General features: G+C 40.8%; 1 protein-coding gene across 1 annotated transcript; it reads left to right on the top strand.

The window, feature by feature from the left end:
* Positions 1 to 3,994: 3,994 nt before the first annotated feature.
* LOC145496195 (L-gulono-1,4-lactone dehydrogenase-like) lies at positions 3,995 to 20,432 on the top strand. The gene is made up of 7 exons (XM_081475859.1): positions 3,995 to 4,309; positions 11,487 to 11,745; positions 12,230 to 12,591; positions 13,561 to 13,934; positions 15,062 to 15,337; positions 15,979 to 16,192; positions 17,006 to 20,432. Exons 2-7 carry the CDS (start codon positions 11,511 to 11,513, stop codon positions 17,339 to 17,341), a joined length of 1,797 nt encoding a protein of 598 aa, XP_081331985.1. The 5' UTR covers positions 3,995 to 4,309; positions 11,487 to 11,510; the 3' UTR covers positions 17,342 to 20,432.
* Positions 20,433 to 20,443: the final 11 nt, after the last annotated feature.

Below are 20,443 nucleotides of genomic sequence, written 5' to 3'. Positions count from 1 at the left end.
AACCTGAAAATAACAGTTTAGTAAGATAGAAAAACACCAAAGACATAATGATAAACCATTAAGGAACAAGGATGGCTAAGGATGACGAAGATTAACACGGATTACAAACGACGAATTTGAAAAATTGAGGCTAAACTTTTCATTATGCGCAAACCGTTTAACATACGGCTTTAGGCTGAGAAGGCAACACACAAGATACAAATCAAGAGCTTGTGAAACTTTTTACTCTTTGGGTGTTATTTTCAACGAGAAATCGGACTGCAAAATCTGCAAAAATTTTTGGCTAACGAAATCATGCATAATTTGTAAAATTTTGAGTTTTTAAGCTAGCGACGCAAAATATCGTGTTCAAATCTCTGGGGACAGCTATTTGCCCTTTCAATAATCCCAACTAATAAGTGTATTTTTGTAGCTTGATCAGAAACAGAGTCGCTTATGCCAAGGAGACTAACATTTTAAACAAAGATTTCTCCATAGTGTTTCAATCTTGAAATACGTGGGGTATGTTATAAATACCTACGTCATTATCAACCACAAAATTTGCATGACACTGTAGACTGATCAACGCCATGTGAAGTATTGTCAAGAACGTAATGCAAACATGTTAGAGCATCGAAGCAAGACCCGCAAATTTTTGTCGGGCGTTCTGTTACAATTCTATCGTGTGTCACAATCTAAGTGACTTCCTATCAATCAGCCCGTGTCTATTCAGTAAGGAATACAAACTCGGCTTTAAGTGGCTTAATACGTAACAAAAATAGTGGAGACAGCGAATTTCGTTGCGATGAGAGAGAAGACCACTGATTTTGTTGTGACACTTCGTGTGATCACAGCAACGATACCCTGGAAGTAGCATTTGCCTATTTTCCTTTGGAATGAAACACAGAATATAACACTTGTAAATCAAAGTGCTCCTCCATTTGACTGTTCTGCTGAAAAATTTGCGAGATTTCTTACTATCGGGTGATAATCACGTGATAATCATGCCGTCACATAACGTCATAATGACGTCACATAAACGTTAGAACAGTTCCGACTTTGATCCAGAGGAATTAGAAAAACTCAGAAAGATTCATGAATTGTTAGTAACAAAATTCCTAGAGCTCACTGAAACGATAATCTATACAAAAACACGCCCAAATTCGATGAAACGCCCTCTCACCAATGGTTCTTGTAAAAAATGGTTTCGTAAAACCTTTAAGCATGAAAATTAATGTAAGTAAAGTAACATGACGTTTCGACGACTTCATGTCATCATTGTCGAATGAATAAATTAAAAACAAGGGCAAGGCATATTTATAGTACTTAGGATGTGAGAAATTAAAATTAGCAAACGTTACATGAAACATTCATGTAAAAAGTTTAGCGCAAATGTTTGATATTTGAAATGCTGTCGATTAAGAACAAAATACCGAAACGGAACATGCAAGCGGATTCCATTCGCGCGAAACTTTTTACATGAATGTTTTCATGTAACGTTTGCTAATTTTATTTTCTCACATCCTCTCTAAAGCTTGGATACTGGGGAAAGATTTATGTTTAAAATTTCTTTGATTGAGTGCCAGAGCGCCTCGTATACGCCATCTGTATACCTGTTGTTTCGTATAACGTATATTGTAAGTATTGTGCGTAACTGTATGTGCTGCAAGTAATGTAAGCACTTACTGTTAGTAGAGTATTGTATTGTTAGCCAGCATTGTAAGTAATTGTATTTTCTGCCAGTAATGCCAGCATTCAATTGTAAGTAGAGTATTGTATTGCCATCGTGAGTAACCCTATTTATTGTGACCTGTGTTGTAAGAAATATGTTTCTTAAGTCAAAATTATTTTAAAACACCAGTTAACATCAACATCACCGTTTGTCGGTGAGCTTGTCTGAATAACTATTGTCGACAACGACATTTTTGACCGTTTTTCCCGTGTGTGGGAATCACTGGTTTGGTTATCAACAACTGTCACCGCCATTATAGCATGGATAGTGAACGATTGTCCCCAGGATGTCAATGACCTGACTTAATTAATATTTAGACATCGACAACTAATACCCCAGTGTGTTGAATGCTCGCATCGGACACAGTTAGTTGTCGCTGTAACAAACAGTCAGCTGGGGCGCACGCAGGATTTTAGAGAAGTGGGTAGCTTGAGCAAACAATAGAAACATTTGCATCAATCCTGTTTGGCGTAAATATTCCAACACAACCCCTCTTTTGCAAACTCTACTTTAAAAACAAATAGCAGTCTTATCGGAGCATTCAGTCTTGAAATGCTGGTCTGAGACCAGGAAACGGAGCAGATGAAACTTCGACTGTCGAAAATTTGACACATAAACAAAATAACCCGTGTGTCTGCAAATATTTTGGATACAGTTGCCTCCGTTTCGTAATCTTTCATACCTAGATGAGTAAACCAAATAAAAAAAAAATACAAAGAAAACTCTGTTATCCGTGACTGCGAGAGCATCTGGTTTTTCGGCTCTCGTTTCACACGGGAAAACTTCCGGGATGCTCTCGCAAGTCATGTTATCCCGAAATCGAAAAAAAAAAAAAAACATAGCTGAACAATCTGCCGTTTAATTGTGCTGACTAATCTGGTTTTACTTTGGGAAAGCCAAAGAGTGAAAGAATGACACAATTTGTCCCTTAACTTATATTTAACCAGTCCTCTCGTCAGCGTTGGAACCTTTTTAAAAGACTTGTTACAGGGACTAGCCCTTGGGACTTGCCTTCTCGTGTGCGCCGAACAACAAAGGCTTGAATTGTTGGTCAACCGCACTGTGCTTTCCAGGGGCCCGTTTCTCGAAAGCCCCGGAAACTTTTCGGGTCCGTAAAGCCACTTTTATAATAATATAATAAAAGTAAACTAATATTTTAAGAGGAGGCCTCCAATCACCCAGAGGTGGTTTTCAGGAGGGTCCTCTAATTTTTAGTTCATCTGTATCTAAAAACAGAGAGGTGTACACATGATACGTCTGAAACCTTTTTTTATGAAGACAACCTCTGTTCATATTTAGAAGATGTGAATAAAACAGCTCTGGAATCAAACGCTTTGAGATTTTGTTACGGTTTTCCGGGTGCAAAAGCCTTTCGGGACTTTCGAGAAACGGGTCCCAGATTCGTTTCTCTCTTACAGAGTTTCCAGGCTTCGCTTACATGGGTACAACATCAGCCGGTTACGTTAGCCAGTCCGAAAGACTGTTTTTTTTTTTTTTTTTTTTTTTTTTTTTTGTCTCTTGAGAAGCACGCTTACGCGCACTTTCATGGTGCTGTGTAAGTAACTCGACCCTTGGTTGGTGGTAATTTTGGTCTCAGTACAGACCGTGTTCCTGAAGTCCAAGAGCGTCACTCAAATGCCCGTGGACGTTTTCATGAGTGGACAGATAAGGATGGTGTTGACACAGTAATAACAACCGGCGTTGTCCTGGCGGAAGAATGAAGTTATTTCCTCCAAATGCTGGAACTTCAAAATGTTCACTGTTCATGTTTCATTACCAAAACGACAGTTGTGCCATCTGACTGCAGGACTGAATAACGTGAACGAAAGCCTGTGATTGCAGCTCCCCACTCATTCGTCGAAAAACCCACGCGATGTGCCATGAAACTCCTCTTTTTCCAAACCAATCCGATACGCGGGTTAGCCGCGCCTTAGTAAAGTTAGTAAATATCAATAAATGTTAATAAATGTTCACTGTTCATGTTTCATTGCCAAAACGACAGTTGTGCTGATTGACTGCAGGACTGAATGATATGAACGAAAGCCTGCGATTACAGCTCCCCACTAATGCGTCGAAAAACCCACGCGATGTGCCATGAAATTCCTCTTTTTCCAAACTAATCTGATACGCGAGATAGCCGCGCCTTAATAAAGTTAATAAATATCAAAGCAATTCCACTTATGTATTTAAGAATTTGAGCCAAATGCAATTCGTCAGCGAATTCTGAATAACGTCAAAATAACGGATGGAAAGATTAAACCTTGAATCTTTGCGGGTAGAAAATCTAGCAGTATGACGGTACGGTTAGATAGGCTGATGACGGTTAACATAAATTAATACTTAGGTCACATTTACAGTGTGATGACATTGTCCTTAACAAATATTTTTCTTGGCTAAATTTAGCACCAGTGTTGTTTGCTTTTCTCCTCTTAACAGAATATTCCTCCCTCTAGTCACCAGTCTCTTAAGCACGTTAGTCATGTCACGGATGTCACCGGCTTCTGTGCTCGCTGGATTTACTCACTGTGAGCTTTTTTATCGCCGTGAAAACGCTGCGTTAAGCTGTTAGATCACTAACGAATCCACAGTAAAACCACGGTAAGTCAGATATGCTTTTAAGATATTGTAAGACGATTGCTCCTTGCCGTTTTCCGAAATTGGTTTTCAGTTGCCGTCCGGCTCTAAATATTGACAATATTGATCTGTTCGGCTGTTTTAATATTAAAAAACCCATGATCTCAAAGTAACGATCTGTTTCCTCACATACTAAGCCGCTTAATTCTGCGTTGTTTCATAAAAGGCAATTTTTTGGCAGCTAAACAGTTTTTAAGTTTCGCGACAAATCTTGTTTGCCCGCATAGTCGCGCAATGTTATATATGACCTTCAGCACACCAACAGTTGCGCAGTTTACTACCTAGCAGCCCGATTGTACTTGCAAATATGTATAGTACGAACTTTAATTTTAGAAAGATTGAAACACTGGTATGGTCGCAAAACTAGTTGTTCAATTTGATTCTGGTCGAATGCTGTAGCATTGGAATCCGACAAGACACATTCGTCTTTGTTTTGACCTGGTCACCTCTGCAGGTAACGTTGACAGAGTATCATTTTCAATCGAAGTGGCTATGAGCCACTCAACTTGGGAAATGGATCATCTGTAAACAGTGGCAATTTTGATGCGACTGACTTGAGGTGTTTTAAATCGGTAGCTTAAGTTAAAGTTAAAGTCCATTGGCATTGTTGAGAAATAGTGCAAAACGCAACGGTAAGAGAATACACGAGATGTGACATCGTTGAAAATCGGTGTTAATTTCGTTCTTTTTTCCAGCCAATATCAGTGATTTTTTTTTCTTTGTTTCCTTTTGAGAGATCTTAGAAATCAAAAAACTGAATCTAACATAGAGTCAAAATACTATAAGGACAGCACCGCGTCTAGTCCGCTCAACAAAGTTAAGACCTGTTCGGCGGGGTTTTTACTAGGCTGGGTGACCAAATACGAATACCCCCACCGCCACCGCCACCGCCACCGCCACCGCCACCGCCACCGCCACCACTACCACCACCACCACTAATAATAATAATAATAATAATAATAATAATAGAAATAATAGTTCATTTACATAGCGCACACACCATTATTTGCCTGAGGCGCTTTACAAAACAATTCCTTAAAACTACAGTCTTGAGTTTTTTCTTAAATAATTAAACTGTACTGGATCGACGTATATCGGCAAGGAGCCGTGTGCCACAGAAAAAGCTCTATGTTTTGGTTTAACAAGTTGGCTGCATTAGCAGGCCGTGAAAGTTCGAGCGAAGAGACCTAGTTGATTTCCGATGTTCCAGGAGTTCTGTTAGATATTGTGGGTGGAGACCATTCAATGGTTTGTAGACAAAAAGAAGATGCTTAAACGCGATCCGATATGAGACAGGCAACCAATGAAGTTGAACTAAGGCAGGTGTAATATGGTCATATTTCCTTGCACCAGTGACATAACGAGCAGCAATGTTCTGGATTTGTTGCAACTTCTTCACTTTATACTTTGGTAGTCCAAAGTATAGATGATTACAATAGTTCAACCGTGTAGTTATATATTCATGTGTAATCGTTGAGGCAGCGTTCACGTCAAGATATCTACGAATTCTAAAACAAATTCCTTAAGTGGTTGTTCGAAGACTCGCAAACATGATCAATTTGGTCATCAAAGGCGATGTGCTTGTCAAGAATGCCTCCAAGGCTCGTTACTTTGTTAGAGATGGAGATCCGTTCATCTCTAAATTGCAGATAATCAAGGGCAGGCCACTCGCGAAACCCCGAATGGATCAACAAAATATCTGTCTTCTCCGGGATGTGGGGGGTTTAATGAGATATATGCTATGTAGGTATATGCAGGAGATCAATGAGATGTATGCTGTGTAGGTATATGTGGGGGATTAATGAGATGTAGGCTGTGTAGGTATATGTAGGGGATTAATGACATGTAAGCAGTGTACGTGTATGTGGGGGATTAATAAGATGTAGGCTGCGTAGGTATATGTAGGGGATTAATGACATGGAGGCTGTGTAGGTGTATGTAGGGGATTAATGAAATGTAGGCTGTGTATAGGTGTATGTGGGGGTTTAATGAGATGTAGGATGTATAGGTACATGTAGGGGATTATTGAGATGTAGGCTGTGTAGGTATATGTAGGGGATTAATGAAATGTAGGCTCTATAGGTTTATGTAGGGGGATAACTACGATGTAGGCTGTGTAGGTATATGTAGGAGATTAGTGAGATGTAGGCTGTTTAGGTATATGTGGGGGTTTAATGAAATGTAGGCTTTGTAGGTGTATCTGGGGGATTAATGAGATGTAGGATGTATAGGTATATGTAGGGGATTATTGAGATGTAGGCTGTGTAGGTATGTGTGGGGGATTAATGAGAAGTGAGCTGTGTAGTTATATGTGGCGGATTAATGAGAAGTTTGCTGTGTAGGTATATGTAGGGGATTAAAGAAATGCAGACTGTGAGGGGATATTGGGGGATATTTACGGGGTTGTTGAGGAAGAACACTTGATTACATGTCCAGGAGGTATTGTTTTAAGAGAGATTAAGAGAGATGTGTATATTGCGGTGGAGTTAACTGGCCGCCCAACCATCCGGGTGGTGTCGCACTTATAAAGCGAAAAAACAAAAGGCTCAGCTGTGAGCCAGTGAGAAAGCACTGACGTCAAAGCCAAACTGGACAAACGAGTTTCTGACACTGGCTGGATTTGATTATTCAAAATGGCGGACATACTTTAATCTAAGGTTATAATATGCTAATTTGCCAAGCATTCTTTAGATCCCACGCTTATGTTTTGTAACGGCTTTGTCATTGATGTTATACATACAGTTATATATTAAACGCGTCGCCTCGTGTATCTTGAGTTACAGCAGCCAGTTTAAGCCTTGATTGCATTGACTGACGTTCGTTCAAGGTTCTCTCTCCCATCTAATATTACATGTTGCAGTGAAAGAGTAGTTCAAATTCGTCGACAGCGTATACCGTCTACGAATGCCTACGAGCGAAAACAACGTCCGGTGCCTCGCCGCATAAAGCATCACAATTTTCAATGTTATTCCAACAGATGTCATTGCCTCCGCAACATTTAGATTTGAGGTCAATTAAGTAGCGAGATCCTCGACAACTGGAAGCTATGGAAAGAGAAATAGTGTAACGATTACTTGGTTTGGAGCGAGAAAGCCCAGAGTATCAATTCGCCATGTTCAAGGACGTCATTAATGACGATGGCGTTTAAGTGTTCAAAGCCTTAAGTTATACTGAACAACAAGATGCAAACGATTGCCGTGTAGTAATGGGGAGGGTGAAAAGGTATTACATCGGCGAAGTAACGTAAACGAGATTGTTTCAGTCAGCAGGAGGCAAAAACGTCCTACCGTAACGCTCGGCAACTTAATCGCTGAATTAAAAGGAACCTTGACAAAGAGCTGCAATTTATGTGATTTTTAAGGTTTTTACACGATACTCTCATCTGCGTTCGACTGGTCTTGGAATAAAACGTGAACAAATCACAAAGCAGTCACTTAGATGACGTTAAACAAGTGTATCGACCTTCCAGCATCCGAGATGTAAATATAGGGATCTTAACAATGACGACGGCGAAGCCGAGGACAACGCCTTGTAAAATTGAATTTGTTTAGGATGCCTATGGCTCTAAAGCCTCGCTCAGGCTAAATATGAAATGACAGCGTTTAATTCTAAATGGAAATACGAAAAATAAGCAGTTAGACTTATCGTTCGCGTTCGCGGTCATTTTGCGTTGTTGTCGTTGTTGTTTTGCAGAGGGCGGCTATGAAATGTACAAAGGTTTACTGAACACACTTGTACAGCCTTTGTTTTGCTCATTAAGCCTTTTGTTTTGTGGTGCTCATTGACGTCGTGGTTTGCTCCATACTCGTGCCACACTACGCCGGAGGAATTTAAAAACGCATACAGCTTCATTTCCGGCGGTTAGGCCTACGGTTCAGAGTAATCCGTCAAGAAAACGGAACTTCAAACCGGAGGAATTTGAAAACGCCTGCTTTGAGTTTTCGTGTGCACGGTTTCCCTTGTGTAGTCTCTGCAAAAACGCTTTGCCACTCTCAATAAAGATAAATGTGCCTTAAGACAATTTAAATTAAGTTTCGACATCAAATTCAATGTACCAGTGGACTCGTGATGATATTGAAAATAGCTAAGATTAGCCCCAAAATGCACAATTTTCCGCTGTTTTTGGTAGTTACACATAATGTTGGCATTATTTTGAGCATAATACTCGGAGGTAAAAGAATCAAGCATTATCATTATGCCGGAATAATATTAACAAAAACTGGCTGAAGATTTGGCGGCTTGAGCAGGCCAGGGTCCCCTTTCTCGAAAGCCCCAGAAACTCTTTGGGCCGTTAAGCCATTTTTATTTCATCTGTATCTAAAAACGGAGAAGTGTATACGCCTGAAACTTCTGGTATGAAGGGAAGCTATGTTCATATTAAGGAAATTTGAATAAAACAGCTCTGTAATCGTAAGGTTCGAGATTTTACTATGGCTTTCCGGGCCCGAAAAGTTACCGGAGCTTTCGAGAAACGGGCCCCCGGTCACTTGTCTACGCAGTGCACACAGCGCATGCCAACAGGTTTTGCTAATTCAACTCTGCTACATAAGAGCGATTTTTCATCATTTTCTAGAAAACTTGTTTCGCAGTATCCGAGCTAGAGCATTGGAGATTACAATGAGGTGTCGCTCATGCTTCAATATAAAAACGTCAAGAGTATATATTACCTTTTTCGTGTGAGTATGATGGAGCATAATAATGATGCCTTTCGAGCGTAATAGTGAGACTCTCCGACCATCGAGCATTAGCACAATGGTAAAAAATTTGAGCATAATCTGTAAAACCTGACAGCTGGGGGCCTCTATGGTGATTTTTCGAACTTTCTCGGTTCCGAAAAAGCTTAAGTGCTGCAGAAGGTTTTATCAAAGGTTGAATTATATTTCGGACTTGTCTCTTTCATCGATCGCCTTTTCCAAAACAAAGCCAAACTACGTGTATTAAATTTTGAGGGTAGCTGAATAGGGGTAAGGACAACACCAAATCCTCATTGAGACGACCAAAAGGTGGCCAATGACAATAATTGACAATAATTTCGGGATTTGACCGCTTAACAGGAGGTGGCCACTAAACAGGTGGCCGCTTGATGGAGGTTCGACTGTGTATGCTGGATTTCCTGTTGATTTGGGGCAGAATTTTGCAAGCCTTTTGGAGTAATTTTGCGTGTCTGTTAGATTCAAACCATGAATATCAACGACAGCCTTTTGTTTTTCTGGTTGGCAATAAGAAATACCTAATCTCCTGGATCTGAACTTCTCAAAATTCCCATGTTTAAATTTTTCTAGAAACTATGTCAAGCAGCCTTATTTTCGATCCGGTATTCGTTTGTGTTTTGTTGTTGTTGACATGTCGCGGAGCAACCATATTTTCCGGCGACTCGATGTACAATGTGACGTAAGATCTCAATCAAAACAAAAGATGTTATTGTGATCGTCTACTAGAAGTATAAAGCTATCTGAAAACATGCATGCAAGCTTTTACCGCCTAAAGATGATTTAAGTTTGTCTCACCTCTGTCGAGTCAACTAAGGTAAGTCTCTCTTAAGATTTGGATTTCAGAAAACTTACAACTACTAAGGACTTAAAATACTTTCGGGTTCGCGTGGTACTTCGCAGTTTTAGAGGCCCACCGGCTTAAAGCTCCTCAATGACAGAGTTCTCGTTCACAGATATTTTTTTCGTTTTTACTCAAACCTCCTCTACTTTATTTGGCATTATGGTATGGCCAATGTTTTTCCTTGAACCCACGAGGTGTAGAATTTTGCATCTAATCGCAACTTCACCGTGCTCGTACTTGATTCTTGTGTTTGTTTGTCACACTTGAAAGACCTCTAAATTCTTTCTTTCTTACAAAACTACGAAGGAACTTGCTTAGCTGGTGCTTAATTTGCATCTCATTGTATTGACCTAACTGGCGCAGACGTGTTTAACAATTAATTAAGCCACTCGAGCTCGCACGAAGTATAATATAACATAATTTCTAACCTTTACCCTCTTTCAATCCAGGCAGTTTCTTTATTGCGTCAAACCAAATTTAAATGTAAAACAAACTCGCTTAGGCGTGTTTTTCAGACACTGTAAAGTAACATAGTGGAACCCTGCTGGGTAATACGGACACCGAAGGGGCACGCTTAAGTGTCGATCCCGTATTATCCCGGTGTTCTAATTTTAAGTGAGTTCTCGAATGAATAAATATGACGGATACATATGATTTGTCGAGAAGAAAAAAAGACTAAAGCATACAATTTAGAAGTAACAGAACTTATCGATGCCTTTTCTACAGTTTAAGCTTAAACTAAAAACTACTCTCATTCGAGAGTTAAATCGAGCCTTAATTCAAATAAAAAAGAAGACCGCTGAAATATCAGATCTATCAAGCAGAATTCCATGAGAGAGTTCGTGGAAGAATTCTAGTAGAGATCAGTGGACAAATCTTACTGTTAAAATCTTACTGTTCAAATCTTACTTTTCGGAAAGTAATTACTGCACCAGCTGCCATTTCAATTTATTTTTCGCTCTCCATTCAAGTCACGAGAGTCGCTCGTGTTTATCTTTGTAGATTGAAGGAGCTCAGTCACGGTATTTTGAGATATTTAGTTCACGTACAAAATCACATTTATATTGAAGCAACCTGAAAATAGTAGTTAACTAAGATATAAAAACACCAAAGGAACAATATTAAAAAATGAAGGAACAAGGATGGTTAAGGATGGACAAGATTCACAAGGATTACAAACGACGAACTTGAAAAACTTAGGCTTAACTTTTCAAGATGCGCAAACGGTGACGTAGCTCCTTTAAGATATGCAAAATCACACTTAACAAAAGTAAGGTAAGGCAAAGTATGCATACGAGTCAAGTGGCCCACCAGGCCGGAGCTTACCCCAGTGTCTGTCTACTACCTCTTGGATGGGATGCTAGTCCATCGCAGGGTTACCCTCAACATTAAGGTCGCCGGTACCCATTAATACACCTGGGTGGAGAGAGGCACTGTGAGAGTTAAGTGTCTAGATCAAGAGCATAACACAATGTCCCCGGCCAGGGCTCCAACCCGGACCGCTTGATCCGGAGTCGAGCGCACTAACCATGAGGCCACCGTGCCTCCCACAAGACTAGACTATTCACTTGTGTACTTTGATATTTAGACCCCCTAGCTGCACAGTTTCGTGATGGGAAATTCTGTCGACTGTTGCTACACTACTCGCCAGTACAATCAGTGTTTGTTCCCATGTATTCGTTCGTGTTCGTACACCAATCGGCGAGTGTGGTACAATTACGATGGACTGGAAAGCGTGCAACCTTTGATTGACATCATCAAGCCCGAGAGATATGTCATTCACAAGTTCCCGAGGACATTGGTGGCCATCAATGAAGATAGGGAAATAGATAGTGCACTGAAATCAGGTAATGATGTCATAACAAGAAACGAATAAGAAAACGTTCCTTCATTCTGCATGTCATGTAAAACCTACTAAAACGTCCTAGGTTGACAGGTGTTCTCAGAACCTCTATGGTTAGCTAGAACTCCACCCGGCTACGCGGCAGGTCATAGCTCCGGAGAGAGTCTTTCTGATTGTCCCACCCTCGACTTCTCAGTCAGAGCCACTCGGTTTGCGATGGTCAGGTCGGGAAAGCGAGTAATTTATATAGATTTCACGGCTATCCTTATTGGTCCTATGCACATGATCTGCAAGTGCTACTCACATGTAAAAATATCGACAGGGAAACATGACCAGTATGTGCTTTCGAGTTGTCATGTACCACGTGCCCCGTTTTGATCAATGATGCAACAGAAAAATTGTAGATAGACTCTAACTGTAGCAGTGGACGTCACACGGCGAAAGCTACAGTTCGTTAATGTTTTTGCACTGTTCTCTAAACTACACAGGGTTAAATTCCCCAGGACAACTTGCCGCCATTTGTCGCTTTGCCAGCAACTACGGTTACCGCGTGCGAGCTGTGGGGACTGGGTCCTCGTGGTCACGACTGACGAGTACGCGTGATATTTTAATTGACATGAAAAATTTAAATCGCATTTTAACCGCGAAGCCGACGAACAGGAACGACAACTTGCAGAAAGAATACGTGGACATTGAAGTAGAAGGAGGAATGCAGGTGCTCAGTTTTGTGGAGAAACTGGACAAAGTTTACGGACTGGCTCTACCCATGATGGGCAACTACGCTGGACAGACCATGGCAGGAGTCGCCAGTACATCTACGCATGGCTCTGGATATTTTGCTGGGACAATGGTATGTGAAATACACCTATTTGGGAGATGGGAATCAGGAGAAGGGAGTTTACCGATAATGCTGCATTATTGATTTTATGCTCCTTGTCTACAATAACTGTGAGAATTCTCGCGCGCTATTGGTCAAAATCGGGGCTTTGGTCGATAGATAAGATAGGGTTTCAAAGGGGTTAATCATTAGGCGTAAAAAATATTAACCGAAGAAGATTTTAGCCACGGTATAGTGAAAGTCGCGTCAAGGAATTTTTGTGTCTTGTCTTACTAAAGTATGGAAGGCTATTAGTCTACAATTCTTATTTAAATACCTTTTTCCCATCTCGGAATGGTTTTAAGGCCTTAAATAGATTTTGCAGAAATCAAAACAATTTTTAACTTTTTTAAACATTGAAAATTGATTTTTAACCTTTTAAAACAACGGTAATTAATTTTTAAGATTTCTGTTAACCGTAGGGAAAATTTATTAACCGTTTGCATTGAAAGCCACTACGATTCGCCATCGAGACCCTTATAAGAGTAGAACATAAAAATAACATGAAATGTAAGACAAAGAGCTAACTTTCGGAAAACGTGGAAACGGCCGGAACATTTCCAAAACACCGACACGGACGGGTGATGGGAAAGTCAATTGGTCCATTGAGTGAAATTCTCGACAGACTCGTTGGCTTCAAGTAGGAAAAAATTCATCAAGAGCTGTGGCGGGGGCGCGCAGGTTTCGCACTGATTGCCGCCTAGTTCGCCAGGAATAATGTGATAACACCAGATCGACAACATTTTCTCATGGTCTGCACTCATTTATAGACCATAAAAATGATGCCGTGAAATATTCAACACCTTGTAGTCTCGTTGTAATTGATCCACTCAAGTTTCGTCATTTCTACGGTCTAAGTCTTGAGCATGGACAACTGAAATGATGATGTTTATTAAGTTGACAAAAAACTAGCAATTTTTTTTTTGTTGTTACTCCTCCCAGTCTACTTCAGTCGTCGGTTTTCATCTCATCATTTCAAACGGCATCCAAGTTAGGCTGAGCCACGGAGACGAGACCTTTGACCAGTGCCAGGAGAAACTCAAGCATGCGCAATTTGGAGGTGGTGCTGTTGAGGTAAAAAGCACCGAGGTGTTCCGAGCAGTTGCTGTAGGCCTGGGCTCCATGGGTATCATCTACTCGATAACGTACCGCTGTATTCCTGTATACAACATCGAGGAGGAACGGACCGTCGTACGGATTGGGTGGCCCGGGAAGGAGTCGTTCCAAGTGAAACACAAATTTGAACCGATGTTTACTGATATCGCGGAAGGGGAATTTTTCTCGTTCTTTGTGAATCCATACCCTGAGCCAAAAAGGTAATGCAGTGGTCGGTAGCTGCCGGTAGACTATTTATCGACGAAAACCTCGCTGTGCCGTTCTGCAACATCTCTACCAAATCGCAGGTTTTTAGTAGACTGTTTACAGCCTGTCTATTTTTCAACACACGCCAAAGGAAAAGCGAGTGGAGCGATTGCCAGTGCGAAGTACGAGGGGGTGGGAGTGGGGTCGGAGAAGCGAGCGAATCAAGCCGATCGCAGAATTATCTCAGTCCCCAGTCCCTACCCCGTCAAGTCTCCCGTTTTGCGTTGGCGTCCAGTTCTCTCGCGATTCTTCCCCCGCGTTCAACGATCGAGTGAAATATAAGCTTGTGAACAGTCTAGTTTTGAGGAGTGAGGTGGCTCACAGGTGAGAGCACTAGCCCGCAACCCGTGTGACCCGCGGGCTTGAATCTATGACCCACTCCATATAAGGTTTGAGTTTGTCCTTGGTTCTTCTCCTTGCTCCCGGAAAGTTTTTCCGAGCTAACATTTGTCTCCCACCACCGAAAAACTAGCACTTTCAAATTTCTATTCGATTTAATAACGGTGGAGAAATAACTGCCACGTGAGTTTCCCATCTACATTTAATTCTCAGGGAACTGATCTCAGCCATCATTCTAAACGATTTCTTTCTGGCGAATATTGTAAACCACCAGTTCCGAGAACAAGACTTATTGCAGCCGTCCAACAGAGTCGTTTTCATTTGAGTGTCGAAAGTCGAAACGTAATTGGCCTTATTACATCACTTCGCTACACGATTGCCTTAAAAAAGCTCGCGCCATTTTGTCATCCAATCAGAAGTTAATCCAAAACCAATCGTGACTCGCTCGTAAACGTTTTCCCACGCTTTGCGTCAGCGACATGTCAGCGACTCCGAGTTTTGATTGGCTCTGTGTATTGCTTATGTCCTTTGTGATTCGTTAGTAATTACTTTGGTTTTAATTTACGACATGTAATTGAAAACTGTTCAAAATAAGAAGCATAGGTAAAGCGAATCAACAATAACAATGTGTCAGTTTTGGTCCTGTTTTTATAAACAGCATTAAATTACTCTGTTAGCTGCAGCTAACAATGATCTTTGACGATCAAGGCAATCAAAAACCAAATGCATCATTTGTTAACAGGTATTTGTATGCAGCGTACTTGAAGGGGAAGAAAACCACTCGCAAATCGACGTGCTGCGCTTGCTGTTCTTGGTGGTGCTGTAAAGGTGGCAGAGGATGCGCAGAAGTGTCTTGCTTGCAGACAGATTGCATAGCGTCGTGTCTCCAGACATGCGCCTCATGCTGTCCAACCAGAATCCCGGCTATAACAAACTTTGGTGTGGCCCAGTTCTCTCACAAATACCCGTATGTGCAGAGGTGGTACAACGTGCTACAATTCACCAAGGGAAACATGCAGTGAGTATCAAGTGTGGTGATTGACATCCATTTGCTGAGATTTACTTCCTCGGGGTCTACACTAGCCTTAAACGTAGTCCACTCACGCTTTTGTTATGTGTCTTGGAATGTCTTACAAAACGAAGACGCTCGGTTTTGCTCACAAAAGGCGATGAAAAACAAAAAAAAAAACAATGCACTTCAAGGAGACACGCAATGACTTTAAAACAACCGAAATTACATTGTATCTTCTTTGTTCAACCGTCCACCAAGGCATAGTCGACAAATTTTTGTTTGCGACACCACTTGGATTACATTTTCAACCACACAAAATTTTAGGTTTTAACCTGGCGCAACAGTTTGTATCGGAAGCAAGACACTGGAAATATATTGCAAAAGAAAATCCTACAGTTGTTTAATAAGCCAACGGGGCAATTCTGACTTGAATTTTTCTTAATTCTCCGTTCTAAGCACATTTCCACCGGGCTCAATAGGACCAACTAATTTTTGGAATTTTTCTTGCTTATCTGTTCTGAGCAGCTAGATTTCCACCGGGCCAGGAGAAGCCATGGGCTTCCGGCCTTGCTCAATAGCATTTTTCCCTACCATGTGGAGTATTGTTTTTCAATCTTCTATCTTCATAATTATTATCTTCCTTGCAGCGTGCGCACAGCTGAATTCTGTTTGCCGCTGTCCCAGTTAGATGAGGCTTTAGGTGACGTCATCGACGTAGCCAATCATTACGCTAAGAAGTTTTCCCAGTATTCGTTGTTGCCGATCTACGTACGAATAGTAAAGACAGATGACTTGTATCTAAGTCCTGCTAACGCCAAATGTCCAGAGGGTGGAACCAACGAGTATGCCTGTTACGTTGAGGCAAGGGAATTGATTACTTGTTGATAGACTACGAAAAGTTGCTCTATTGGTTATTCCTTAGTGCGTGACGCGAAAAAAATGAAAATGGCCGCGCGAAGTCCTCGCGGTGAGAAGCACGCTTCCCGCCCACAGGATTTTGCGCGGCCATTATTTTTTCTCGCAGTTTTTTTTTTCTTTCCTTTTCTACACATCACGCACGACAGAATAAGCGAAAGAGGGACTCCTCGTAGTCTCCTTTTGAATGGATACATGTACAAACCTACCGACGATTGTGCTTGCCGAGAAAAATGTGCCTTATAATGAGCCTAGAACTAGTATAATAACCGTTGCTCAGTGTCCTGCATGGGTGTTTTGGCGATCCCATTCCTGGGGCTGGGATCGGGGTTCGAGTTTTCATCACCGAACCTCATTTCATATAGCATATGATATTTTGCTTTCACGCTATTGATTTGCGAGGAAAGGCTTATTTTATCACCCTACAATCATTATTTGGTGAAGAAAAAGGAGGATGATCTAGAATCAACCTCTTTTCGCGGTTTGGTGGGAAAATTTCACTTCTGAACTGATAAGTGTCAAACTTCCAGCAAGGGTTATATTTCTGGTAAGAATGCAACTTCCGATAAGAGCTGGAGAAATGAAATTTCTGAACTAGCTAGCAGTGGAGTCGGGGGAATACCATTATAAAGAGATTAATTTCATTTGCATTTGAAAAGACTCCCCTCACTAGCCTCACTTGCAAGCTAGCTCCAGTCCAATGCATAGAATATGCATATTCCACAACTGCTAAGATGATGTAAACATCTTTGATGATAGGTTCCCTTTCTACCCGGCGCATTTGGCATTGAAGAATACCATAAGACCATCGAGGACAGACTGTATGAGAAATTCAAAGCCAGACCTCACTGGGGCAAAAATCACCACCTGAACACGGGCAGAGTTCTCCAGCTGTACCCGGAACTCGAGCAGTGGAAGAAAGTCTTCAGACTTTTTAACGCGACAGGAATATTTTGCAACGAGTTCACGTACTACATGGGCTTTGACACGTGCCTGGCGGACCTTGTGAAGTTTGACAATCGCGCTGCAAGCATTGGAATTGAGAATGACGGGCTTACTGAGGAGGACATTATATCGATTGAACCCACAAAATAGAAGACGGCTTCCCTTAGCGGGTTTTGTATGGCCACGCCCGTTTAAAATGATGCTGTCAATATACCTCATTTTAAACGCCAGGGGCCCGTTTCTCGAAGGTCCTGGAAAGTATTCGCCCCTGGAAAGCCGTGTAGTAGCAAAATCTCAAACCTTATGATTACAGAGCTGTTTTATTCACATATTTTTAGTATAAACAGAGGTTCCATTCCGTACAAGAAGTTTCAGGCGTATACACCTCTCTGTCTTTAAGTACCGATTAACTAAATTAAAAATGGCTTTTCGGGCCCGAAAAGTTTCCGGGGCTTTCGAGAAACAGGCCCCAGGCCCGGTTGTTTGAAAGGCGAATAACGCTATTTACCGGATAAATCACTGTCCAGCGGATAGTGGCGATTGTTTTGTTTAAACAGTTATACAGTGGATAGCGATTTTTCTTGTTGTTAGCGTTCAGGGGCACCGAAAGACCGTTTTCTCTCGAATGCTTTCAAAGACGGTTACTTCGTTCCATGGTCACTTCGTTCCAACCACTTCGTTCCATCAAAGAGTCACTTCGTTCCATCAAAGAGTCACTTTGTTCCATTAAATAGCTACTTCGTTCCAAAGGTAAACTAAGCTACTAAACTTTGGGAAGTTTGGAGAGCACTCAAGAAGTTTTTTGTTCTTTGTCCACGGGAAACTGAGTAATACAATTCTTTTGATCGCTGTCGGATGCGATGCGAAGATTAAAACCCTTTCATTACTTATATAAGTGAACTAGAAGTTTGTATCGAATCGACTTAAGATAATATCGAATCGACTTTGCATGTGTATAAACACGATTTCGAGATATAACGAAACGACTTGGAAACAACAAAACGACCGGATACCAGACAGTCCAAGGACTCTATCCGCTTAAGGTGTTTAGTAGCTTTGTAAGATTAGAAGTTTACTTGCTTAATTTGTAAAAAAGATTAGCAGTTTATTTGCTTAGTTTCTCCTTGGAACGAAGTGACTATTCTTTGGAACGAAGTGACCAACGGATGGAACGAAGTGACCATGGAACGAAGTGACCGGATTTGCCTTTAAACACTGTTTTAGGCTATCTGGCGTACTTTTAAAGCTCTGTAGGTTAATTTTAGGTTGCGCTAAAAAAAAATTATCTGTTCGGTTATTTTAGGGGAACTTGAGTATTCTTGAATTTATTAGGGCTTTTTTGTCCATTTCCCCGAAAACCTTAGGTCTTATCGCCTTTCCGAAAGTGATAGCTCACCTTTTTTCGGCGTCCAAAACGACATTTTTAACAATCCGAAAACAACAGACGTTAAATTTCTCATATCAGGAAAGTTCGAGGTTACAATTCTCTTAAGAAAATCAGAGGAGATTAAAGGCCTTCCGAACAGATAATTTACCGAAACGATCCGTTGAGTGCCCCTGAGCGTTATCCAGCCTTCGAACTACTGGGGCTAGACCTACAAGGTTGAGTTTTGTATCAACGCCCCAAGCGTTTAAATCGAGAGAATTGGACATTTGAGATTCATTTATAGAATTTAAATATTTACCTGTACTCATTTTGACGCTATTCACAATGAAAGTTTATTCACAGGAAAAGCACAAGCGTGAAAATACTGAATTACCAGCCTCGGCCTGTTTGTTTTATTCCTAGCTGGAGAAGGAATTCCAGATTCCACGTTGGCAATTGCTTGTTTTCTTTTCAATTAGTTATTAGTCCCGAGGTTCCCTTCCCAAAATTTAATTTTTAAAGTAAAGATTGTAAATGAAATTGAATCAATGGTTCAATACGTAAAATCTAACACATTAAAATAATGTTCAAAACTTTATTTTTCAATGATCGTGCACTTGTGTCCCGGAAACCGGCCGTAGCGCGTTTTCGTTCAAGGAAACGGAAACTGCTACCGTACAAATTAAAGCCATTTATACAAGTGAATATATGAAAGATCATATATTTGAACTGCGGAGAAAGATATAAATACATGATTGATCATCGTAGTTATACACACAAATTAAGCAGTTGTGAAATTAAAGCCCGAAAAAAATTCAGGCCGGAACCCATGACCTCCGCGATACCGGTGCAGTGCTCTACCAACTTCGCTATCAAGCAAACTGGGAGCTGGTCACATTGTAAGTTCGTTATATAACCGTAGATGGTGAGGAATACAAATGACAATTTGAAAGATCATATATTTGAACTGCGGAGGAAGATATAAAGACATGATTGATCATCGCAGTTATACACACAACTTAAGCACAATTTAACAACTGCCTGAGTAAGTTATTTGTCCATGCATAAATAACACAAACAACACAAAGAATCAACTGAGCTGTATAAAGCACTGGGAATACTGCTTTTGAAAGTTATTTTTACAAGTTAACAACTATAAAAGCGAATTTTGACGATTTAATTGTAGTTCACGTATGTATTACATACATGATTACCATTTTACATTTAGAATAATGGCGATTACAACCAGCCTCTTTAAGTGCTACTATGGTGAAATTCGCATCTTTCATATCTAAGACATTTTAATCCATTGGCACCCAGATCATTTTGGCAAAAACGCAATTAGGCTTTTTTGACATTTTCAACGTGGATCCATCAGTGAGCTAAATTAGTTCCAATCTACTAAGACAAAAAGCAGTTGCAACAAGACAGCATGCCTTTCTGCCTTTCTTTCCACTAGCATCGCGTTTTATGACATTTTTTCTCGGGTATGCACACAAGTCCAAATTTCTGGACGAGAAAGTGATCTACGTCTTAACGTTTTTCCGATGTTTCAATTTTTTTCTCCTTTCCTTTTTCTCTTTTTCTTATCTTTTTCCTGCAGTTGTTGGCCATCTACTGGGCTTGCTTCCAGTTCAAGAATTCCCAAGTAACGTTTGACTGAATATTGCCACAGAAGTAAGTAGTCGGCTAGATTTGCAATATTTGGAACTTGGCTGTTCTCGCGATTTTCATTCACCGCTAGCTTGCTAGATATGTCAGTGTAATGTACCTCTTTTACAGATCTAATAGCTACATATTAAAGATGAAGATAATTTTATATAATTTGTGGTCGTGATTCAATGTGATGTTAGTGGTTTCTGACAAAATAATTCCCCCCCCCCCCC

This window comes from Orbicella franksi, chromosome 8 (genome assembly GCF_964199315.1).
Source record: "Orbicella franksi chromosome 8, jaOrbFran1.1, whole genome shotgun sequence".
NCBI classification, from domain to species: Eukaryota; Metazoa; Cnidaria; class Anthozoa; order Scleractinia; family Merulinidae; genus Orbicella; species Orbicella franksi.
The sequence above is the reverse complement of the archived record's forward strand: the minus strand, read 5'-3'. Positions and strand labels throughout refer to the sequence as shown.